Genomic DNA, 26,767 nt, shown 5'->3' with positions numbered 1-26,767 from the left:
AATACAGGGATAAAAGCAATTAAAGGTGGAAGGCAAAAATCAACATCTGAAGTCTAAATTTGAAAACAATGTGTGCACTAATAACAATCAAAAAGGGGGAGATTCCAGTGAAGTGGTGTTTATGCTTTTTAAACTTTCTACAGAAATTTGTGTTAAACTATTTAATGAGCACACAACACCAAATGCATGATATAAGAGACATAGCATCTGTTAGTTCTTCTCTTCCCTAACAAAAGTCCAATTTTTTCAAGTGCTCAATACAGTTTGAAACAAAGCTAAAATATACTATGAAGTATAAATAAAGCACAGTTGAGAAGAACCATTGTACCAGTTAGTACATTTCCTCCTTTACATGAAGCACCTATTTCATTTCAGTACAATCTTAAGTGGGTAAAATTCAGGAAATGGAAGTTTTTTTGTGATTGTCAACATGACCTTGTTTGTGGAAAAATATAGCACAAGCAATTGCCAAATGCATAAAAAGCTAGAAAAAATAAAATTGGTAATAAAATTGGTAGAATCCCTATCAGATAATTTAACATATGTACAAAAATTGTAACACATTATATAACTCGTAAACAATACCAATAGCAAAATTTCTGTTAATTATGATGGAATGAATAAAATGCGAATCTTGTACAGTCGAGTTAAAAAAACAGTCGAAATACAATCAGGATTAATTAGAATTCAACATTTGTTAGTGTAAACAGGATTTGCATGGATTGCTTGTACATACATTAACATATAATTAATTTAGGGGCTCCCGAAGTATGCGAACCAAGGCTCTTGGCTAGTCTTCGAACTGATAATAGGACTAAAATAAGGAAAATTTGAAAAAATTCTCGCCTAACCCAAACCTGTTACCCGTGTTACGTTCCGATGTCCGCCATCTTGGTTCGCATACTTCAAGAGCACCCTAATTTATCATAAAAGAAATTAGAGCAAAATTTAAAATTTATGAAAGTCATGCAGAAATAGCGGTAAAATAGGACATCGTTTGAGCACTGAGTTTGCTCAAAAGATTATCAGCCAGGCGTGAGCGGGGGGCCAAGTGGGACGGAATAGACTGTTCTCTCCTGATTCAAATTTGAACAGCAAAATTTTGAGTCAAATATTAGCCCTCCAGTGGCTTCACTATATTGGTTTGTTAGTTGCGAAGATAAAAATTGATTTTCTCCCAACAATAATTTAACACAACAATCTACAAGTGCACTTGCTTGATTGTCGATAATTTACAAAACAGGAATCCTGTTCGATATTGAATTTGAAATCTTTATCAAAATATATTATGAGTAACTCTAAATCACCAAATACTTGAATAAATATCAAACATTGACAGTAAAAGTTTCCAGAGAAAATGCATGTTAGACAGTTGGAAGTACAACTGGGAAAAAATTGTACAGAAACAAAGCTTATGCAATGATCTCCAAGAACGTTTTGACGTTTTGTATAACAGAAAGAATAAAATTTGCAGGTATTTCGAGAAGTTTGTGAAATTATTAAAAGCCAAAATGACTGTACCACGTGCCATTTGATACTGCTACAGTATATTAAATATAATTTCCCATTTTCCCAAACATCACACAATGCAAAACACTTTTTCTTAGTCTGTCTAAGAAACATTTGAAGTTTGTGCAGTTCATTCATATACATCTGTAAAAAACTCAACCAGACCTTGTAAAATCAGGCATTTCTTATAGTTGTTAAAAAGTATGGCAACAGGTAAATCTGGCGATGTGACTGAATTTTGAGTAAGGGTTCATGCAAATATTTGTATGAATACTAACCTCTCGCCTGAATACATGAGGCCAGAATGAAAATGAGGCAATTTACGATCGAATAGTATGATCTAGTACAGATATTGTCTTACAAACCATTGTGCCTTATAGTCCGATGTATCGGTACACCTGAAGTATGTGAACCAAGATGTTAGACAGCAGGTTAGGGTTAGACCATAATTTCAGGTACAAATAAATACTACGGGAGACACTTGGCTATTCCCCAAACTCGTAATAGAACTAAACTAAGGAAAATTGGGGCCTATCCTGGTACACATACTACGTTCCGGTGTCCGCCATCTTGGTTCATATAGTTTGGGAGTACCAATGTATTTTATGTAGGAATAAAAACTCAACCCAAGCAATTTATTGACAGTGCGCCTTATAATACAGGGTATCGCTCTTATGGTCCGTAAAATATGATAATTCAAATTGACGTCTACTATATGAACACTGGGCGCTGCTGAGGTTTGTAAACCAAGATAGCGAACACCGGAATGTAGTATGTGTACCAGGTTAGGGTTAGGCCATAATTTTATTCTAACTTTTCTCATTTTAAGTTTTATTGTAGAGTTAGGGGACTAGCAATGACTCTCGTAGTATTTGTACCCCAACCTGATACACATACTTTGGGAGTACTGAATACTGTATCAAGTAAGGTAGCCAGATCAGTTGGCTCCACAGTATTTGTTTTTCTTTTTTATACAAAGTTGTCCAGCCGACAAAAAACGTATCATTTACAAGATGAAATATCATTCATAATCATCACTGAAATTTTCTACGCAATAGTAATATGAACAAACAAAAAACAAAAAAATTTCGTTTCGTTTGGCAATTTCATGAAAATCTTTCATTATCAGATAAAAGTGTATAAAAGAAATGGTAAACATTATTTAGTTATTTAATGAGTTAAAAATCATTTCATAGTTTCAAAATTAGAAAAGTGGTAAATTGACAGTTATAAGAGCAATACAAATTCGATAAAAAGTTGAAAACAATATAGTATAAAATACACACTTAATTCTTAGTACATCAGTGGTTGCCTAAAAATATTAATCTGTAAAATTACAAAAAAAATGAAAACTAATGAAATCAAATATAAGTGAGCAATTTAGTATCATAGAAAATTACATTCTTCGAAATTCAATTAAACATATGTGGGCAATTTAGTATCATAATCCTGGATTTTATCACAGACGAAAGCCGCATCAAGCAAAAAATCAAAGACTTCAATCAGACTTTTGGGTTGGGTTCTAGTTCAAACAATAATAAATCTACAATTATCGTTTTTTTTTTACCACACATATATAATGTGCTAATTAAAAAATTTCGATGTTATTACAGCGTGAGATCTACATTTAGCTGGTGCTACAGTATGGTTGGGCAAATTACGGCACAACGAAGTTTTTCATCCGGCCCTTTAGTGTCTGATGAAATTATGACTATAATTTTTATGGACGTAAATTTCTGTTGAAAATATAGATAAAAATAATGTCTTTTTGCTATAGACGTTAGCCTAGCTGTTGTAAATAACCTGTTTTGGTGCTCCTGAAGTATGCGCACAAAGATGTCGCACAACCTGAACCCTAACCTGATACACAACCTGAGTTCAGGTTGTGCGCCATCTTGGTGCGCATACTTCAGGATACTCCTGTTTTTTATTCATAGTGAGTTTTGAGCCACCGCCCAAGTCATAAAGTTATTTTGTGTAACTGGCCCACTCAGAAAAGTAAATGCCCATCCCTGTGCTATAGCATACATATTACAGCCCTCGAGCATAACTAGTCCACAAATCTGGATTGGCCATTTACGACGGTAGCCCTCGTGCTAAAGTAGAACCGAAATTTCTGTATTCATAGATGACTGGTCTTAGACTTCAAAGAGGTAATAGGCGAATGAAATGAAGCCATAAAGGATCCATTTCAACTCAGATTTTGTTGGTTATTTTCTGTTCCTAATCCAATATATCATCCCTTGGATATCCAGGGAGTAGATAAAGTTTTTTAGTCAGAAAGTCACTACTTTCACTCATCTCTTTGCATGGTACATTTATAGTGTCATTCAACGGAGTTAACCCAGTTTTTGCACAGACTGCACTTCTCACACGAATCATTAAATCAGCGACATGCTCAATATGAGCGTACTTCATGAATATATTTGCTATTGCATTAATAAACCAACTTCCTCTTCCATTGCGAAATGCCATATAACCTGATTGTGTTGCGTATGATATGAGCATATCAGACCTTACTGGTAAACTTCGTTGGCTGCTCAAATCACTCATGCAAACTTCTTCAGAAGGAAAATGGTTCATTAAAGATTTGAATAAATCTTCTAGCCTATCATCTTGACAAAGGTATTCTCCTCCAGTGTCAATAATACATCCTCTGCAAAACTGCAAGAAAAATAACTTCGGTTTTCCTGCTAATGCTCGGCATCTGTCATTACTGAATGGCGCTAAAATTTGATTGATTGTAACAGGAGAGCTGTCTGCGCCAAGCACAACTTCAGTGCCGTTCTGTATATCGCCATGAGACATAATGAAGACCACAACAAAACTATACGCTGATATATTTGGAGATCGTGCTACTTTTTCTAATGTATCACGAATTTCAACTGCGTTTAAATCCTCTTTTACAGCAACTTTACAACCCAATTCACTCCATAAACGATTCATGTTTTCAACATCCTTTTTCGCACCGATTCTCTCTCCCTCTTGCCCTCGAAAATTATTGTTTATTATAAGCACATATCCTTTGGGATTTGGAGATATTTGATAAATGTTATCATGCCTCATTATTGAGTGTATATCCTCATGTGAGCAACTCTGCACTTTGATTGAAGCAACTTCCCCGCATAGATGGGATTCATTAGCAGTTTGTAATTCGCAAAATTGATCAGCAATGCTGCCTACCGATATTTCTTCATGTCGAGAGTTTAGTTGTTGCTCAACGTGACTGTATTTTTCGTTAAATGCTTTTTGGACTTCATGTGCAGGTGTTTTTGATTCAGAGGAACTTTCTACAGCGACTCTTTTAACTGATGTATTATTGGGTTGTTGTACACCACCTGGTGGCGGAACCCGAGCTCTTCCCGGTTCCGAGTAACTCGAAGTGGGCTGTTGTTGAACTTCTTCATCATTTTCCTCATTACCAGTGTCAAAATTATGTTTCAGCTGCTCTAACTTTTCGAGAGTCGCTGCACGGCCATTTTTTTTAACCCATAGATATAGTATTTGATATTTTTGCTCTCTGCTACCAGAGTGATCTGCGGTAACATCATTTATCTCACGATTACTAATTTCGAGTTCACTTCGAGCAAATTCGAGAAATTCTGGTTGAGTATCAAATTTATCAATGAATTTATAAATCTGTTTCCCAGGAATTTTTGATGACATCACAGACTGTCAGCTAAAATACTTAAAATAAAAACGATCTGAAAAATACATGAAGAACAAGATTCATTAGATTTTTTTGGCGACGATTCACGATGGTATTTCACCAAGGCTCTGCACAAGAAGACATCACTATGCCGGGAGTCACCATACTGCCATAGTTTGGAACAAACTTTTTGTGTTCTGCATTGCCTACGCAAATTATTAAACACTTGGTACGATATGAATCCAAGACACTACCCTGCAATGTCAAAACATTCAACTCTTTAACGCTTCTCAGACACAATCAGAGTGGTTTCTCAAACCAAGTTTCGGGACATCTTTGAATCAGCAAACTGTGCCCTACTGTAGCTAGGCGGCTAGATGACATGGAAAGACGGACATACATTGTACATTGATATAATGGCCAGATGGAAGTCTCTAAAATTTGACAATTTTGCTCAATATGTACCGTATAAGTGCCTAACTTCGGACAAAATTACCATATTTTAATCAATAACTTGACCATTTATTGTCCAAACGGCGCCAAAATTGCTCGGTAATACATTTATGCGTTACTTTACATTCTCTGCAAATTTCAGGGCTTATCGGAACATTTTTACTATAGGAATAATTTTCCTCACTGCGCAACTGCGACGCACAGAGAGGAAGAGGCTTTTGATGCAGGTGACATAATCAAGTCATTGTGTGAAGATAAGGCGCTCCATCGGCGAAGTAATGTAACATCTCAACGTCGCGGCATTATCTGAAATTTCCTATGTTTACATCGTTGCCATTTCTTTCGTATTTTCGTTAAATCAGATCAGTATAATAACATGTTAGCCATTTGAATCAGGAACTAACATACGCAAATTAATCTAATGCAAACACAATGAAACATTTTAACCGGCTTGTAAGTCTTTGAAATATTATTCTCGACGGATAGCTTTGTTGATGTTACGCTGTTATCTTTACAGGTAATTCTTCATCAAACATACGGCGAACCCAATTGTGAAGTTTAATCTTCAATTTAATCTCGTTAATTGACATTGAGATAGGTTCCATGATTTTGGTTAGAAATACAATGAATTTTTCAAACGGCTGTATTCAGTAACTGTTTATTTTGACTTCAAAGCATAGAATAATTGTTTTAGTCAGTATACAGTGCCACATGGACGTTGGAATTTCTCTAGTTTTTATATTTTCGAATTTTGACGACATTGATTACGTAAGATATGTATTCTTTTTAATGTGATTTTGGCATATGTTCACACACGGACCGAACAAAATACAAAAATATGACACTGGAATGGGTCTTTACCTTAAACGGAAATTGTCAATTAGGCGCCATTGTGGCGGGCGTCAAAGTTCATTTCCACTGCGCAGTGTGACGTCGTCTTGGAAGTGAGTGAAAAATGATCTACGTAAGGTTGACGTAACTTTTGACGCAGTGTGAAATCCCAATATTTTTACGGCATTTACAATTCAGATTTTTACGTTCTATTTAAATCTCGTTTGACATCTTGTGATCACTCTGATGAATTATATACATTGTTATTGCCCTCTACCGGATGGTGGTATTTTGACGATGATAGCTTAAGTAGAAGCGACGCTCTGTGCCGTTGGATAGCGAGTATTTCCGTTTTTTAAGAAAAAATAATTAAGCAACATTAAAAAAAATGAGAATAGCTGTATACCGGTATATAACAGCTCTACCTATTAATAATTGAAATTGGCAATATATAGTGCTTATTAGTCAAGATATGGCCGTTTAAAATTTTTGTCCGAAGTTGGGAACTGTCCGAAGTTAGGCACTTTTACTGTAATTTACCTGTACGTTATACGGTACTGCAGTAAAAGCACCAGTGCTTATTTTTTTTATAATAGAAAAGTTCACCTAAAAAAACAGTACCGGTACCCGTATAACTTATAACAGAACCGAACATTACAAAAAATCTGTAATCTGAGTCTGCAACATAACGCTGTCTAAGCTCCGATTCTCCACTACACCCCTTGACACTAACATTGTCTTTAAATCATTATTACTGTAGATTAAGTGCTTCAAAAGTAAAACAGCCGGAAGGAAGGCTAAAGGTTTGTGTTTTTTGTGATTTTTTTTTGCGTGTGTGCTGGTGGGCGGGCACATGATATTTCTCATGTTTTTTCAACTTTTTTAAAGGTTTTGCTCGCTCTCCAGAATTCTCCTTTCAGCCTTTTATTTTTTGTGTGTATTATGGAGTCTTCAAAATAAATCTATCTATCTAACAATATAAATCATTTGTTAATCGACCTATACTAATGTTTTAAATGAAAATCGAATCATACAACGATACAAAGATATCGACGATATATAAATCTGAGCAAAAGAACGAAAAACGGAAGATAGAAGCTCGCAACAAACGAGAACCGATAGGCAGACCAGGGTTTTCCCCTTTATATTCACATGACCGGCATGTACTGACCAGTGACGTCATAATTACTGCAACTAATGAGGGGAATTTCCTTTCCATCGTCGTCAGCTGGTGCCGTCAACAGTCATCTGTTGTCATTAAGTCGTTTTTGACCCATTTTTTTATTTTGTTGCCTTTGCTGTTGTCAAAATGAGACTACTAATTTTCTTGGGTGGGTGAGCGAACACGTACTACTTCTTTTATCAATACCTTTCCATCTAAAATCTGTACGTTTCAAACCTTACTCTAGGTTTTGTTCGCTTTCCCGATTCTATAATCAGTTACTTTTGTTTTTATCTATTTATTTATCGTCTATTGCTGATTATGGAGTCGAAATAAACTTATAATTACACTTATATTCTTTCATGCATCATTGAGTAGTGGATACTTAGTATATAAACCACATTATAGGCACCAAGATTCTTGGGGGTCGTACTTCAATAAATACAGTGAATTTAAAGAAGAATGGCCTACGTAAAATCTATGGAGGATAGAGATCACCATGAACCAGAAAACGGGACAAATTTATTGTTATTATTGGACACGTAGTGGACATAACGATCGTTTCAATATTATGTTGTTGTTCTTGTTCTTTGACACGTTTTTAAAAAGTCGCTTTTCTCTTCGAATACTGGACCAATTGCTTTGAAATTTTCAGTGGTTGAAGATAAAAATTTTCTCCAGAATGCTATTACTTTTTTTTTTGCTATGACGTCATCAAAATTATGTGACTCTACGTGTCCATATATTTGAGCATAGCTCTCTTGTTATTTTTTTTTATTTACGATCATAACGAAACTAGGGCCCATGAAACGGTGACGTGAAAAATAATCAATTTTAATATTAAATTCTGGTAAAAGTTGTTGCAGTGTGTTTTCAAACACTTTATGTGTTTAATAATATTTTTTTAGATATAGCGAAAATATTATAATACTGGACTGCTTATATACGATGATTAGAATTCATTTATGACGTCATGGAAATTAGCCTCAAAGCGCAACTAGTGGACTATATGTAAAGAAAAGGGAACTGCTACCGTGAGACAGAAAGGCGAAATTGTAGGGTTTCAGAAAGATAGAATACGGAGTTAATCTTGAAAATGGAATTATCTTGATATTACTGATATATATGTTTGTTCACTTGCGGTACACAATATATCTTTATTTATATTTAATTTATTTATTATTTACATATTGAATAATCCACATTGTGGATCCATTTAAAAAAAAAAAAAATGAAACAAATTATAAACTGGAATAAGGATAGGATAGGATTTACATATTTATCCCGGGGGAGAGGAAAGCCGATGAGACGGCTTATTCATATGGCGAACCACGGCCTCTCGTCCGGTTACCATTCCAAGTCGGGTATGGGATTAGTTATATTGTTTGTTTTCGGAAGCATAAGCCTCCTCATTATCACAATTTGGTCACATGTGCTTTCTGTATAGTAAAAAATAAATATTAGTGAGTTGTTTATAACTTTTATACCGGTAGTCAGAAGAGTACCGTATGTGAAATTTCTGAATCGAATGAAAATTTTATGATATGTATTGACAAAATGAACAATACACTCAATGACTCAAGAAACAAATTGCAACCATTTTCAAGGGGTCTTACTACTTACTGAATACAGCGCGAAACACCGCAAAGAGCGCAAAACAGCGCGAAACAGCGCAAAAGAGCGCGAAACAGCGCAAAATAGCGTGAAACAGCGCAAAAGAGAGGAAAACAGCGCGAAACAGAAGGAAACCAGCGCAAAACAGAGGGAAACAGCGCAAAACAGGAGACGTAGTCATTACCACCTCCTGCCACGAAAGAACCACGGCGCCTCTCGCCATGGTTTTATGGCGCTATTTCCGGCATATTTACAAGGTTATGTACCGGATTATAGGTCACCATGCGAAATTTTATCTACCTTTTTGGTGCTCCAGAAGTATGTGCAGCAATATGTCGCACAACCTGAATCCGCTACACACACACATACTCTTTTCAGGTTGTGCGCCATCTTGGTGCACATACTTCTGGAGGTCCCTTTTACCTAACCCTAACCCTAAAGCCAACCATATCCATATGGAAAATGTTCTAAATTATGGTACCCAAAATGTGTCACCAGCAGGGGCAGACCTGTCATTACAGCATTACTGGCTACATACGTTGGTTTGTGTTTTTAATTTGCTGCCGTGGTACTCCAACTCAAAACAAGGTGCCCCGAACTCATTGCAAAAATTTTTTCTGCTTCACACTGTTTCCCTCTGTTTTGCGCACTTTCGCGCTGTTTTGCGCTGTTTCCACACTGTTTTGCGCTGTTTCCCTCTGTTTTGCGCTGTTTCGCACTGTTTTGCGCTCTTTGCGGTGTTTCGCGCTGTATTCAGTAAGTAGTAAGACCGATTTTCAAGCTTTGGGGGTGTGGAGCATCCTGCTGAATACTGGAATAAGCTCGCCACCGCACTTCTAATTACCGTACGGTACCGTAAAAGCAGCTAACTTTGGATGATTTCACTATATTTTAATCAATAACTCTGCCGTTTGTTGTCCAATTGGCAATGACGAATATATGCCCAGCCCTACTCAGTATCCAGTAATTATTAACTTGAGTAATGTTATGTGAATAAACTTGCTTTTTATGTTTTATGTAAATTCTAACGTAAATCGTAACTTGGTTGATGATTAAGTTTAGCAAAGACTTTGAAAAAAGTGTTTTGTGTTTCTTGCTCGTTGCGGACTAATTCAAGCGCTCCGCGGACTCATTTGAGACCGCGGACTCGAGTTGGGAAACACTGGGTTAGACGGTTAACTAATCACTTAATCCCTTACCCGACATGGACTGGTAACCAGACCAAATTGCCAGAGGCCATGGTTCGCTATATATCCTTTATTAGGTATCCTCTTCCCCGGGATAAATATCTACCGTGAATGCTATTCATAAATTTTTTTCTACATAACAGAAACCATTTACAATATCTGAATATTAAAAATTAAGATACAACAAGATTATAGTTGTCAAAGCAAAGATGGCACAAAATAAAGGCTCTGCCAGCCATCAACGAATTGAAGATGAGTTTTATAAAGTCATGAAATTGTTTAGCAATAACAGTGAGTGGAAAGAGTTTGCTCGCAGCAGAACGAGAGGGTTGAATTTAACCGAATATCAAATCGATGACATCAGAGCGGACTATATTCATGATGTGAAAGAACAGAAATATCAAATGCTATCGCTATGGCAAAGAAGAAATGGGCGTAAAGCCACTCCTGAAAATCTTCACAAATTGGTGGATAGCTTTCGAAGGTATTTATCCCAGCCGCCAGAGCAAAATACAAATTCGAGAGAGCCTGAGCCTGCGACGCACGACGTTGGACACAGAAACCCTACCCATAGCGATAACTCTGTCTGTGACTCTATGAGAAGGCACCCATCTCAATCTGGCGCAAATAATATCGAACCAATGGACATTGATCAAGAATCTTTGAGAAGTATACCTATCCATGGTGAGGCAAGCATGCCTCATGCATTTTCATCCTTACAAGACAGCAATCAGCAAACGTTTACTGAGCCTGGACAACCACCGGCAAATCAAAGCGGAAATCAGAATTGTGTGCACCTGAACCAAGGCACACCAAGTTTTACGGCAAGCATGCAGGTTAACAGTAGCTCTAATACACCTGGGAGATCAGCTTCTTCCTTCGAAATGGAAAGTAGTGCACCAAACAACAGCTCATCTAGCAGAAATAGGGACAATCCTGACTTGACTAATCCTAAAGAACTCGGGACCAGCACAACAAATCGCATTCGCACCACAGAATATGAAACTATTGGAAATAAAGCATCACCTATCCCAAACTTGACAAAACAACTTCAAGGACTTGGAGGGTTCATGAATAATGTTCAAATCAATGTCGTCGGTAAAAATGCAGTCGGAATCCAAACTAATTATTATTTTGGTGGGAAGAAAGTTGAAACTAAACGCCCGAAGAAGCCGGTACTACCAGAAACAGCAGAATACTGTGCTGCAGTTGGGGAGATCGATATAAAACCCGCAGATGACGAAGACTATGATCAACATTTGGAGCAGCAGGATATCATCTACAAGATAAGTCACAGGCCAAAAGGCACTGTGTTGATCTTAAACAATTCTTTTCAAGGACAACCAGACGAAAGACATGGCTCTGATTTGGATAGGCGAAATATGGAACTTCTTTGGGACAAACTGGGCTGCAAGGTGTTTTCAAGAACAGATATAACAGCTGCGGAAAGTATCCAAACTTTTCGGAATTTTGTTAAATCGCCGGCAGCTTGCTCGAGCGATTTTGTGGCTGTGGTAATCATGTCGCATGGCGATCAACTTAATGGTGACGATGTCTTTTATGGATTTGATAGAGCCCCGGTGAAGGTGAAAGATGTGTTGGAGATTTTCAATAACAAGAATGCTGCAAGGTTACAGGGAATACCGAAGCTATTCTTTTTTCAGTTCTGCAGAGGAGGTAATGTAGATATGGGATCTGAGCATATGGAGCGTGTAGATATACCAGCTGAAAATCTATTTAACTCGCTCGAAGCTACAGTACGTCAAAGTAGCGGTGTGCCCCCATCTGGTGATGCATCAGATAGCCACGGTATTCAAACTTCGAAACAACCCACGATGTCAGACACGATGGTCTCATTTGCAACGCAAGCTGGATTTAAAGCGTTTCGTCACCAACGAGATGGAAGCTGGTACATAAATGCTATTATTAACGTGTTTATGCGTCATTCTCATGATCAACACTTGGTGGAGCTAATGACAATCGTAAATAACGCAGTTTCCAGTAAAACTGCGATCAACACTGAGGATCGATCAGTGCATGAAGGCAAAGAAATGAGTGATTTTACATCTACCCTAAAAAAGAAACTTTTCTTCTTTCCCGGCTTCCCCAAAGATATCGAAGCTGAATTCATATAATTATTAGCAGTTCCTGTGTATAGAGATGTCCAACGAATGTAAATAAAACTATATTCATGATTATTGCTATTCCAAGCTGATCTTTAAGAATTTGGTTAAGTGATATTACTGCATTTTTTCTGAAAAATCCATACAGTGAATTTTGGGAGGAACGAATTATTTCCAGACTCATGTGGTCTTCACGGGCATTATTATTATGTCATCAATATCCATTATCATGAATCTACATCAGTGTAATTTTTTGTTGGGTGTAAAGCTACTTAATTAAAAATAAAAATATTTGTTGGATTTGATCTTGCCTGCTTTATTTGATATTTACGTTCCATCAACTTAACATTAGAATAAAACATACGTGGACACTCGTTTTGAATAAAACATCTTTTATTTGTATTGTTATCTATTTTTTTTGAGGTGGGGCGCGAGACTTGACAAATTCTAAAAAGGCTTAAAAAGTTTAAAGACCACTGATTTACATTGATTACTTTTCTTGCTTACCCATATCTTGTGTGACTTTTAGGCAGGCTCTGTATAGCAAAAACTAAAGCCTACACTCTCATGTATTGAAATGTATCTTATTGTATTATCACTATGCTTACTTTAATGGCTCTTATTTCATTTCTATTAATTTTGCTTTGTTGGATTGAATTGTTCCATTTTTACTGTTTTATTCTTCAATTATCAATATATTTTAGTGGTTATATGATTGAAATAATTTAAATTTTACGTTTCATTGAAATTCTTTTTTGTCATAGCGATGTCATGTCCAAACGAAATAACTATAAATTCCAGAATAGAACTGTATGATTAACAATTTTTAATATTAAAATGAAATATCTTTTTCGTATTAGCTCCCCCAACTTTTATGAGGTTAGATGCATTTTTATTGATAATGTTTAATCATTTTTCGATATTTTGTGATCACTGACTATTTCTGTTTTTACGTCTAGCTTAGCTATAATAGTACCTAGTTTATGCTGATAGAGTTACTAGTCTTGGGGCTTCATTGCCAGTGGAGATAAATACATGTTCATTTGTGGAAATATATGACTGAAGGACGTGATAAAGACTCATCACAAAGGGAAGTGGCACCATTATTGGCTTCACTTAAAATTAGGGTAAAGGGAAAAATTTCCTTACGTGAAATTTTCTATGCGATATCGTCTTATCTGATAATTGTCATCAGTCGTTTGGAGCCATGGCATCAAATCAAAATGAAGCATCTCGGATTTACGAAGTTGTCAGAGCTGTAAAAAGAAGCGAATGGCCTCAAATTGCAAAAATAAAACTGGGGTTGAAGGAAGTTGAGATCGAAGAATGCGAATGTAATTATCAAATGCAAGGGATGATTGAACAGAGATATCAGATGGTCCTGACATGGCAAAGAAAAAAAGGGAGAATCGCTACAGTCGACCTTCTCGAGCAACTTATGGAATATCGGGATGAAAGACCTCCACAAAGGGCTCATCAGCCACAGGAAGTCCGACTCGCACAGCAAGGTTCTTCAGTAGTAGGAGTTCACTCCTGGGATGCCCCTCCCCTGAGTTCTGATGCACAAGGAATTTCAAGAAATGAACAAAGTGTGAATGTGCCATTAGGAAGTGCCCCGGTACCTAAAAATTCTGCCTCGAATGTTATGTCTGGTGACACTGACCGGACCGGACGGACACCATTAGATGGTGACGTATATGATGGAAGTTCTAACAGTGATGAAATGAAGCCAACAGGAAGATTTTCACATAAGGCAGTGGCACCATTATTCTCCTCACTTAAAATTAATTTAAAAGGGAAAAATGCAACAGGTATTGAGAACAATTTCTATTCTGGAGTAGATCCGAACTCTATTCCTCCATCTTTGTTCGGCGATGTTACTATTGATGTAGAAGGCAAAAATGCAACGAGTGTTAGAAATAACTTCAACTTGAAGCAACCCATAACTGAGATAGGAAAAGAGAAATCTCCTTTGCTAGAGGAACCACTTGAGTATTGCTCAAGAGTAAATGAAAATTTTGAAGTCACATTGTCATCAAAAAAAGACTATGATCAACAGGCAAATGAAATTTACCAAATCACTAAAGAAAAAGGGCGTCTTGCTGTAATTATTTCTTGCACATTTTCTGAAACTGATGAAGAAAGACATGGGGCTGAGCGGGATGCTGAAAATCACAAAATTTATTTTGAAAAAATTGGTTTTAAACTCCTTGTACTCAAAGAAAAAACGTCAGATGAACTTTTGATAACTTTGAAAAATATTGCACGAATGAAGGTGCCAGTGTCTTGTCTTGTTCTAGTAGTTCTTTCACATGGAAATGAAAAAGATGAAGAGGATATATTTTATGCTAGTGATCGCAAAAGTATAAAAGTCAGTGAAGTTTTAACTATATTCAACAATCGGAACGCAGAAAAGCTACAAGGCGTTCCAAAAGTTTTTGTTTTTACATTTTGCAGAGGAAAAAACATTGATTGGGGCGTCGAAAAATTACATCGTTCAATCAAAGATTGCGTTTTTGGAAAGGATAATGAATCAACTTCAACGCAAGGAGCTAGTAAAAGACCAGAGAAAATTCCAACAATATCTGACACAATTATTCTTTATGGCTCTCAACCTGGCTTTGTTGGACACCAGAATGCTATTAATGGGAACTATCATAGCAATGCATTTATCAATGTTTTTAGGATACATGCTCATGATCGTGATGTAGCTGAAATGTCAGCAATAATTAATAATGCAATGGAAAAAAGAATAGGGAAAGGAAAGGAAACTGACGGAGAAAAACAGATGAGTGGATTCACTTCAACCTTGTCAAAAAAACTTTTCTTATTTCCCAGCAGCCAGTCACCTTCAAACATGACTATGTCACTTTAAAACAGGGGTTCTCAACCTTTTTCTTGTTAAGTACCCTGGAACAGCGATACCCGAACCCCCATTACTCAGACACCAAGCAAAGTTGTAAGATATGGCACTTCAGAATAAGTTCAGCGACATATTCGGGCCTGAAGGTATAAAAGAACTGTCTTGGACTAAATAAGGACTGAAACTGGTGAATATCAAAAGCAGATTTTCGCTGAGAAATTTCTATAAATTATTGTAAATTGAAATAGTCAAATGATATAGTAGTGAAATTAAATCCTAATAACCTTTGGAGCTATTAATGATGTCACAGTTATACTAATGTCAAGTGATGGCCAAAATTGAATAGCCTAATTGGGTATTTCATAAACCATCAGCTGTTTAATCCTCACGATGTCCTATTTTTAAATCAAACTTACAAATTATTCATGAAATCCTATATTTACGTTTAGGAATTGTGTTATTCATTTTTAATATCTTTCACTAGAGCCATAGTCGAATTAGGAATGAAAAGTTCATCCATTGTTTCAGCATAAAATGCACTTAAATTTGTGCCTTGTTCTTATAAGCCTACTTTCACTAGAGCCGTAGGTACGAGGTATGAAAAGTTCATTGGTTGTTTGGGTGCCCTCTGGTGGATAATTTTTTGATACATCCTCAGCATGAAATGCATTTAATTTTGATGCCTTATTCTTACATGCTTTCGCCAGCTGGGTTACCAGTTAGTTGCTTGAATATACTTTCGACAAATTTTCTATAATAAGAAAGTGAAATAATTATGAGACCTAATTTCCCTACAGGCAGTGAGTTTTGCTTATATTCATTTATACTAAAATACACAACTCATATTTATCTTTTATATTTTCACTTTTAAACGCAATGTTACGTTTAACAATTACTTTTATGTGTTGACTTGTCACAATGAAATTGTGATAATGATAAACCAAAAATTATTCTACAGCAAAACTGTTTACTCCTTTTTATATATTTCCACTGAAAAAGCTTATTTTATAACACCAAAATATAATTTTGAATTACCAAAACCGTTTCTGTGATTTAAAATTACTGCTGTGCTAGTTTTATAGTGTGTGCATCAATATGTATCACAATAATGCTAAATAATATTACTAAAACTGACCCACTCTTCCATTTTATTTTCTCCTCGGTTAGGAAACTTTATTCTACGTTATGTTACTTACTTGTATCATTTTTTTAACGAATTGAAATCGTTTTTCATTTCAAATGAAATCTGATTACTTATAGAAAACATGTAAAATATGCAATACCTATGTCTCCAGTTTCAATTTATTTTTGAATTGTTCCACCTGTTTTATTCTTCAATTAGGAATATATTTTAGTGCTTTTCATATTGGGGTAGCTTTTAATTTTATGTTTCATTGCAATTCTTTAATATCATAGCGAAGAATGTCCAATTGGTTGGCGATAACCTATGACCAACATGCGTTTATTGACATCACCTTTATGCATTATTATGTAACATTTTTAATACCCGGTAATATGCCATTGAATGACTGGGTTCTGAATCATGAACTAATGGCTAATCTGGCAATTTATCTCTGTGTTTCGTATAGTTATTCATTATTAACATTATATTGGTATTCTTTGTAGTCATAGTTGATAGTTTTGATGAATATTTCGATGGTTATTTATCAAAACTTGCTGTGTAGGAGTAAGATATTTTTTCTGTACAGCAGCGCCATTATGTGGGAAGGTAATATGCCATTGAATGACTGGGTTCTGAATCATGAACTGATGGCTAATCTGGCAATTTATCTCTGTGTTTCGTATAGTTATTCATCATTAACATTATATTGGTATTCTTTGTAGTCATAGTTGATAGTTTTGATGATTATTTCGATGGTTATTTATCAAAACATGTAGGAGTAAGATATTCTTTCTGTACAGCAGCGTCATTATGTGGGAAGGGATTTACTCACATTTCCTGTTATATTTTCAATGCATTCTATTCAATACAATTTATGAAAGTGCTTATGAGCTCGAGGAAATAAGAACTGTATTTTGCTTTCGCTAATGACATTTATATACAATGAGTTTTGTGTTACTTGTTATTTACGCTGTTTAGTGTCGAACCAATGAATAACTTAGGGGTTTATTGAGCATCAGGTGAACGTGCCAATTCAACCGTTACCCTGGTTATATGCTGTAATTGTGAAGAATATTTTTTCTGGGTTTACTCCGAACATTACGTATTATCTGTGCTTTTTGTTGATTTCCTCCCTTTTCTTAACAATACTAAACAGAATTATGAAATTTTAGGTATTTATATTTTAGTATCAAATGAATATGATTTGAAAACACTATCAAATTGAAAAATTATTGTTATCATTACTGTAACTCAATTATGAATTTGCAATTCAAATCCCATTCTCGATGATATTCAAATTGTCAGGGGAAATTTTACGTCCTATTATGATTTTGTGAAGCAAATTTATTTCTGCTTTCCCTGTGCCACTTTTATAAGGTTTGCAGAACACAGCTTGTTTATCAATATACTTTGAACTGTTTTTCTCATATTTTGTGATCACCGACTATTTACAATTTTTTTTCAGGTTATTTCTAAAAGTAGTTTTATGTTGATAGAATAACTAGTCCTTGAGCTTCATTGCAAGTTGTTGTAAATAGATGTTCATTAGTGGAAATGGCTGGGAGAAGTGATAACAACCCATCACAACGGCCACTGGCCTTGATCAAGTCACCTAATAAGATAACTGTAGAAGGGAAAAATTCAATAGGTATAGAGTGTAATAACGTATCATCTCATTTGGATATATTAACAGCTTTTGCTGCCAACGTTGAGATTAACCTGAAGAGTGATGATTCAAAAGGTCTGGTGGCTAATATCAAGAAGCAATCGGGTTCGTAATAAAACTATTTCATCCTTTTCCTAGACATTTAATTCCTTTGGGTTTTATTTTCTCTTCTAATTGCGCTGATGATGGCACTAATCTCTGTTATAATTGAGATATTTATACATACATTTAAGTTAGTGTCATACCGTGATCCATATTAGAATAATATGGCAGCGTTGTGCCATCGAGGATTCGAGATTCATGAGAGTGCTGTTACATACGTTTCTGACAAACACCCATAGCTAACTTATTTATTATGTAGTCAGAGCCGACGTTGATTTTAAGAAATGTTTTCATAATGTCCTACTTATACAGACGTTTATGAAAAATGATAATATTGACAGAGATTTTTCTTGGATATCTCATTTACTTCAGAGCTACTATATACTTATGCAATATCAATATTGCAGGTTATCAATATTGCAAGAATAAACAGGGTAAAATTGGAGCTAAGACTCAGTCAAAGAATGTTATAAAAGGTATAGTTCGAGGAATATCTAGTTTTTCACTTTTTATGATATTGACTTCTGTGAATAACACAGTAGGCCTATATTCCTTATTAGTCACTAGTAATAATTTGGAAGTATAAATAAGAATAAATATTGCAGGTTATATTTCACATTTATGTAATTTGATCCTTATACTAACTAACTCAATACTTTATTTTCAGCTTTGCCACGAATTGAAAATGTTTCATCTCGAAGAAGTGGATCGGACATTCTCTTGACTTGGGATGGAGTACCTGACAGCAACATTCTATACAACATAGAAATCTTCTGTGATGATGTGAAACTTAGAGAGACTCACACTACAGAGATTCCTCAGTATAGAATGAAGTCACCTACACTTGGTAAACAATATCATTTCCAAGTCTCGGCCAAGAATAAACAGGGTAAAATTGGAGCTAAGACTCAGTCAAAGAATGTTATAAAAGGTATAGTTCGAGGAATATCTAGTTTTTCACTTTTTATGATATTGACTTCTGTGAATAACACAGTAGGCCTATATGCATAAAAGGGGTCAATAGCTCCCAGAATAATTATGTCAGGGGTGTGCGACCTTCATTACAGGAGGGCCAGATACAAGTAACTGGGTGAAGCTGCAGGTCGCACCTTTAAGATATCCTAGTTGCAGACACAAAAATTTTGTTTTTAACCTTACAGCATTATTAGTAGTGCTGGAATGTTGAGGTAAAACGAATAGAATCCTACACAAGTATTCAAATTTATTGTCACGCCGACTTCAGTCACTAACGAATTCAGTGAGAAACACATTTTTATAACATTGCGTATTTTTTACAGGATTTTGCTAGCTAGTTTTGCTAATATGATAGTGGCACTCAGGTACTGTTATAGGCTTTGTGACGCAAAGGGATTGGAATTTCTCACCTGTACCATATTACCCACACTAAGATCTTTTTTCACCGGCACACCATTCAAAATTGGCTCTTCTATGCTGGCCGCAGTTAAGTCAAATGCTTCATCCACCAGTCTATTGTGAATCCATATTGATTATAATCAATATTTAGTAATGGAATCAGGACTCCAACCTGCCGTAGTCTCGTAACAACATAGTAAAACCATATATTAATAAGTATTCGAAGATAGAATATAACGTAATTAAAAATAAAATTGTTTCTGGTTTTTACTTTTGTCCAGAAGAAAACACCATGACTTTAAGTGCTCAACGAGGAAGATACAGTCCAATTGCATGTTACTTATGAATCGAATATAAATTTTTATGAGACCTTTTATTTGTTTAGTTGCTTATTTCTTATTTCTTAAAAATCAAATTTTTTTAGTCAAAAAGATTGGAATTAAAGGGGATACAATGAATCTTAACGAATGCAAAGTTGCTTTTCCGGATGGAACATTCAATGAACAAACAAAAGTTTGGATGTCAGTTGGATTGGACAATTCAATATGCCCAGCAGAATATGTCGCCATCACACCAGTTCTTGACATCAGTGCAGAATCAACATTACGCAAAAATGCAATAGTACAAATGAAGTCATGGTGTCTCGAGCTGAAGAAAGAGGATTTTGAAATACTTCACTTTACCAATGACACTGACTGGAACATTATTAAACCTGATCTAGTCATGCAGGACAGAACTATAGAATTCCGCTGTCAAGAGTTCAGTCGCGTAATTGCCGCTATCAAACGATTGTTTTCTGCCCCAGTTGTCAAGGAAAATTTATTCTATCTCGTTGGCAAAAACCAGATTAACTTTGCATTTTTCAATTCGACTCTGAGCACTGAAGAAAGTGTTAAAGGGTTTTATAAAGGCCTAGATGCTAAACTTCTCCCAGCAAGATTTAACCCGTTTGTTCTAAGACGTGGTGACAAAATTCATGTCAAACTACGAGTTGAAGGAAACCCAGAAAACTTGTGGTTCAATAAACCCGTTTTCGTAAATGACGACTTTTTAAAGAAGCCCAGACATAACTTTGAATTTGAACTTCTCCCTATCTTTCAGCAATATCCTGAAATTGTCATCAAATGTGAAATGGAGAAGAATGGAATTGACAGAGAGATAAAAAAATTCAAGTTCCCACTGGATTCGCCAAGAGAAAATAGAGTCCGTGATACTGAACCTAGAAGTGGGGAACAACCTTCATTAGCTGATATTGAAGACTTGTGTGGACTTGTGGAAAAAATTGAAGTGATTCCTTGTGATAGAAATGATTATGAGAAAAGTTTCACAGATAAGGGGATCTACAGCATCACCAAACCAAAGGGCTTAGCTTTGATTTTAAACAACACTTTCAAAGGCATAAAAGGCAAAGAGAGAAAAGGGTCTGAGATAGATGTGAAAAACATGACAACTCTCTGGAAGAAACTTGGATGCAAATTATATGGAAATAAAACTTTTCCCAAACCCTGGGAAAGTGACAAAACTGGAAAACAAATGAAGGATTTGCTTGGTGAAGTGAGTGAAATCAAGACAAAGTATAGCTTCATTGTGATCGTGATCATGACTCACGGGGGAATAGACAAGGGAAAACCAGTTTTCGAAGGCAGTGATCATAAATTGGTGGAGGTTAAAAAAATCGAGGAGATGTTCTTTAACACTAAGAATGGAAACTTGCAAAACATTCCAAAGTTTTTTATTTATCAATTTTGCAGGGGAACAATAATAGATAGAAGCACTATCGCAGCGGATAATAAAATGAAAGAACCTGTTATGGAAAGCTCCGAAAAAGTTTGTGTTCAAACAGATGGCGCTAGAAGAATGCCGACTGTCTCTGATATTTTTGTTGCATATCCTACACATGAGGAACATGCTGCCATCCGAAATATCTATGAGGGTTCCTGGTTTATTAATGCAATAACAAATGTCTTCATGCGCCAAGCAGCAAAGCACCATGTCGCTGACATGCTGACGATAGTAAATCGAGCGATGAAAGAAAAAACTGGCACTAATGAAGCGAAAGCGATGAGTGAGCAGAAAACCAGCCTATCACAATTTTTCTATCTTTTCCCAGGATTTCCGGTGTAACCAGACTCATACTGTTTATCCAAGTGTTCCATAATTCTCTTTGTTGAGAAAATAAAAACATAATTTACCATATGCAAAATGGCTTCAATCATTATTATTTTTAATTATGAAATGTCTTGTCTTACTTATTATCTGCTTCCATATATATATTCATATTTTTACTATACAAAGATGAATAAGCTTATTATTGCAATACTAATTAATTAATAATATACTTTATACAGGGCTCTTGACACATAATAACAGGCTCTAAACCTGGCATGGGCAAATTATGGCTCGTTGGGTAATTCAATATGGCCCGCCTGTTGCGCCACACTGAAACCAAATTTTTTTCAGCAAGGAATTTGTTGAGATTGCGATTGACTTTGGCACGATATTGTAACACTGTAAATATTGTTAATAAAATGTAACTTTACGTCACACTTACATGGCCCACCAGTCTAGGTGAGCAAAATTTTTGGCCCTTTAGCCAAAAACCTTGCCCACCTCTGCTCTGAACTCTGAGCGGACTTCAAGTTAAGAAAACTTTTGTCCAAATGCTGCACTCGTAGAATTTCCTCAATTAACTATTGAGAATGATTATTCAGCTCCATTCTTCATGAGTTTCTGTTGAAAATTTCGACTTTTAACTCTTTTGATTTTCTGTTAGGGATATTGACTCCTATCACAACCATGAAGCCTGCAAATTAATCACAATTTTGTCTCTACAAACCTGATAGTTCAAATCTAATTTATGTTTTTGGTGATAAAGATCCTTATTATTTTGTCTAAAATTTCTGCTGTCATTAACTATAACTAACTGCTGGAGAAATTTTGAAAAGTTTGTAATTTTTATGTAAATTAGTAAAATTATTCTCTGTTATAAAGATTCTTGTTATTCTGTTATTTCTGCTTTATTAACTTCATATATACCTGCTAAAGTATTTTTAAATAATTTAAAAAAGCTTGTATATTTGATTTATCTTTATGTAAATCATTAAATGTATTTTTTTTCACAATTATTTATGACGAAGTTCAATCTCTTGTCATTATGCCAATATTATTTTCATAAAATTTTCATCCTTTTTAATTTTTTTCCATTCATTCTAGCTTCATAGATGTGGAGTGTGCAAATTGTTAGGCTATGCGATAAATACGTTTTTTTCAAACATAGAATGGAGTGGAATTTAAGTTGTGAATTAGGGTATTTTGCGCAGATAATTGGTAAAATTGCTAGGACTTTTGCCGTAGGGTGTTGTTACACATACCAACTGGATGATTATAACTTATATCTAGTTATCTATTCCCATACCCTACATGGGCTGATAACCGAAATAAAGGGTATGATTCATCGAATGATTACGCTGCCTCATAGACTTTCCTCTCCCTGGAATAAATACCTAAAATCAGGTGAAATTTTTTGAGGGTTTGGACTGAAATTGGTGGCTGATTATTATCTCTATTTATAGAGAATTTCGTTGCAAACAACCAGCCACAATATATTTGGACACCCCTGTTACTTATGGAAAAGTAAAAATAAATTGCGTAGAGCAGGGTTTCCCAAACTGGATTGTTGCTTATAACCAATCATTGAAGATTGATCAGACTCTTTTCAAATAATTGTGGACCCCCTGCTGTTTGAGAAACCCTGGCATAGAGGGTTGGCTAAATGTCTCATAAGCAGAAATTTAATCCCACATTATCCAAAATCTTCCCCCCTATTAGGTACCCTTATTTCTCAATCAATGCGTGTGTGAGTTAATAATAGAGCAACGGCGTGACCCAAAACGTCTGTTCTAAATACTCATAAATTGTGAGTTCTAAAATATATTCTTTTTTCAATCTAAAAATGGTTTCTGTTCTTCCATACTAAAGCTATTTTTTCCTTCAGTATATTTTGAAATCCAGTGACCAACAATTGGTTATTAGGCATAGATTTATTGATCAACCCATTATAAATACGATAAATAATGTTTTCAATATTCACTGAATTTACAGAGAACTTAATTTCTAATGATATAATTAAATTCTCCTTGTGAACCATTTTTAAACACACAAATAGATTAGGGTGGACACCCCTCTTGAAAATAACACCATGTCTTAATTGGTATTAAATACCGGTAAGCTGGAATCAGGAAAATGTCTGTAGACTGTTATAACCATAAATTGTAAGTTCTAAATATATTCTTTTTCAATCTGAAAATGGTCTCTGTTTTCCCACCAAAAAACTATTTCTTCCTTAGTATATTTTGAATACCAGTGACCAACAATTGTTTATTAGGTATAGATTGAGTGATCAATCATTATAAATACGATGAAAAGTAGGGAAATTGTTTTGACTGCTCACTGAATTTCCAAGGAAGGACGCATAAATTGATTATGATGGACACCTCCCTTGGAAGTAACATCATGTCTTAATTGATATAAGTTTATTTCGATTCCATATTAGACATAGCAAATAAACAAATACGATTCCAGGCGAAAAAGTTTTTAGACATTGTAAATAAATAGATGCTTGAATTATGGATAAATAGGACCTCCAGAAGTATGTGCATTAATATGTCGCACAACCTGAACATAGTATGTGTAACAACAGGTTAGGGCCAGGTTGTGCGTCATCTTGGTACACATACTTCATAAGCGCCGAAAAATACAATAAAAATAACATGGGAATAATCAAATGTAGAAAGCAGTAAAAAACTAGCATGTGATGGTAACAAACCTGCTGTCATCTGATTACCAAGTGCAAACATCAAAATTGAAATATTTTATATTACATTCATTATCAGGAAAGTTAATCAAAAAATGATATAGCACACATATATAAGGTGTTTGTTCATAAAGCCTTACATTTTTTTTATTGCAAAAGGGAATTTATATACAGGGTGTCCAAAAATTTCGCTTGATTTTATAGTAATAATATTTAGAAATTTCGCGTTTGTTCAAATTTCATCTGTTTTATTCGCGTAACTGCCAAAGGGTTTTTAAATGGTTTGTAAATTTGGTTGCTTTTTATGTGGAATCTATGTAATTTTTATAAGTTTTTAGCAAGTTGAATCCCACGTCATTATGCAAATAGTCTTTTCCTAAATTTTACGTTCTGTCGAATTTGTCTTCTTCCTGCTGTTCCATTCAGATAGTCGTCACAAATTGCTTTGAAAAGCAAAAAAAATTGTGCACATTAATGCCGTTTGTGTTGTAAATGCAACATTATCTGTCCCCGGCCCAAAAAAGTTTGGTAAACCCTGTTCTAGACAACAAAAAGTAAAAGCCTTTTTACAGAGTTTTCGTTTAGAGTCTTGCCTTTTTTAAGTTTTAATGAATATTTATGTTGAAATAAATTCACTGTTGTTTTTACCTAAAATGTAAATTTCAAGTTTTTCTTCTGGAAACTCTGGACTTATGAAATTTTATTCCACTGTATTTGTTATACGTCTCATTAATCGTCAACCAAACTTCTCATTAATCGTCAATGCCATACGTTCTCCACCTAAGGTGTATTACGAATTGGGTACTCCTGTAGTATGTGTAGGTTAGGCGAACAAAATTAGTTACCTCCACATTGGTACGCATACTTTTGTAGCGCCACAAATTGTTACCAAAGATCTGTTTGATTTATTATATCAGTAAAGCAAATTCAGTTCAACTTATCCCGGGTGTAATTTTTATTTCGTATATCCTCCTCACTTTTCTCGGAGGGAGGCTTTGAAAAAGCAGCATTATAGCAAAAAACTTTGGAATGGATGAGGTCTCTCAAGTTATATATATATATATATGTAAATTTCATTGGTTTTAGTTTTTAGGAGTTGTATGAAGCATATTATGGTCTGAATGACAAATGTGATTAATAAAATGATTCACCCAACATATTGTTTTTACCTAATTTTAAATATCTACAAATACTTGTTCTGGCTGGAATTACCAAGTAGTTAGCAACTCATAAAAGTTCAAGTGCAGTTCACTTTGTATATTGCTTTCTTTTTTCTATTATATTTTTATTGCTGGTATATGGATTATCAGGTTTATCATATTGCAAAATTTTAATTTTCCACCAGAAGAAACTATGATATACTGTATTTTGTTAGAATCATGAACTGTATTACACTTTTCAAATCAAACTCTCTATACACAAAACTATTCATATTATTTCGTATGCAATGTAGAATAGAAACTTTGTATTGAATTTGGAGTGTTTGGAACAGAAATCGGGCGTGAAGGGCAGGAAATCATAAACATATTTATCCTGAGGGGAGAGTCAGTAAGATGGCTTCATCGAACCACGCTTCCCATCTGGTTAACATATTTATCCTGAGGGGAGAGTCAGTAAGATGGCTTCATCGAACCACGCTTCCCATCTGGTTATCAGTACATGCCAGGTATGGGATTAGTTAGCCGGGCATTTGTTTTCAGATTCATGGACTTGATGGTAGAAGAATCCGTAATTTACCAGCAGTTACGTGAACCACCTAATGATAAAGGTTATGTGGTCGGCGTGTATTGTGCTAGAAAGCACTGATTACCCTGTGTGTGCTTACAGGACTTAAATACAGACTGGGGGTAATTGATAAAATTGTTAGAATTTTTGCCTTCATAGGATGATACACATACCAACTGTGGGGTCTCCTGAAGTATGCGCCCTTAGATACTTCTAGTGGGGCGTAGCACAACGATTTTACTAGTATAATATTCCTAACCCCCACCTGAGTTAGTCACCCACAAATGACATCACTGCGACGTCACAATTGCGTCATGGAGCTTGCTAAAGTATAGCCACGATCCTCTGAAATGCCATTTGTGCCGACTGTAATGAACTCACTGACATCGGCGATCTCGCTCATATCGACGAGAAAACGAGAGAAATAGCTTGCTCAATTTGGAATGATTGTTCGGGCGACCATCCTTCAGAAGGCAGTATTACGTCAATGCGACTTCGGATGACATATTCAAGTGGGGGTTAGGAATGACATATGCAAAAATTGTCGAGTCAGGCCAATTAGAAGTACTTGCA

The 26,767-nt window shown here is 35.4% G+C and overlaps 4 protein-coding genes across 4 annotated transcripts; 3 read left to right on the top strand and 1 right to left on the bottom strand.

Moving 5' to 3' along the window:
• Positions 1 to 222: 222 nt before the first annotated feature.
• Positions 223 to 5,233, bottom strand: LOC120331055 (caspase-3-like). Its single transcript, XM_039398078.2, has one exon. It carries the CDS (start codon positions 5,173 to 5,175, stop codon positions 3,733 to 3,735), a length of 1,443 nt encoding a protein of 480 aa, XP_039254012.2. The 5' UTR covers positions 5,176 to 5,233; the 3' UTR covers positions 223 to 3,732.
• A 5,319-nt stretch (positions 5,234 to 10,552) lies between these two features.
• On the top strand, positions 10,553 to 13,487 carry LOC120330781 (uncharacterized). Its single transcript, XM_039397695.2, has one exon. The coding sequence runs from the start codon at positions 10,615 to 10,617 to the stop codon at positions 12,538 to 12,540; it is 1,926 nt and encodes a 641-aa protein (XP_039253629.2). The 5' UTR covers positions 10,553 to 10,614; the 3' UTR covers positions 12,541 to 13,487.
• A 113-nt stretch (positions 13,488 to 13,600) lies between these two features.
• LOC120330782 (uncharacterized) lies at positions 13,601 to 17,979 on the top strand. The gene is made up of 2 exons (XM_078113339.1): positions 13,601 to 17,120; positions 17,335 to 17,979. The coding sequence occupies exon 1, from the start codon at positions 13,736 to 13,738 to the stop codon at positions 15,401 to 15,403; it is 1,668 nt and encodes a 555-aa protein (XP_077969465.1). The 5' UTR covers positions 13,601 to 13,735; the 3' UTR covers positions 15,404 to 17,120; positions 17,335 to 17,979.
• Positions 17,976 to 25,892, top strand: LOC120328633 (uncharacterized). Its single transcript, XM_078113338.1, has 4 exons — positions 17,976 to 18,285; positions 18,690 to 18,758; positions 18,950 to 19,213; positions 20,081 to 25,892. The coding sequence occupies exons 1-4, from the start codon at positions 18,069 to 18,071 to the stop codon at positions 21,778 to 21,780; spliced, it is 2,250 nt and encodes a 749-aa protein (XP_077969464.1). The 5' UTR covers positions 17,976 to 18,068; the 3' UTR covers positions 21,781 to 25,892.
• Positions 25,893 to 26,767: the final 875 nt, after the last annotated feature.

This window comes from Styela clava, chromosome 6 (genome assembly GCF_964204865.1).
Source record: "Styela clava chromosome 6, kaStyClav1.hap1.2, whole genome shotgun sequence".
NCBI lineage: Eukaryota > Metazoa > Chordata > Ascidiacea > Stolidobranchia > Styelidae > Styela > Styela clava.
This window is presented reverse-complemented; position numbering and strand designations above follow the sequence as displayed.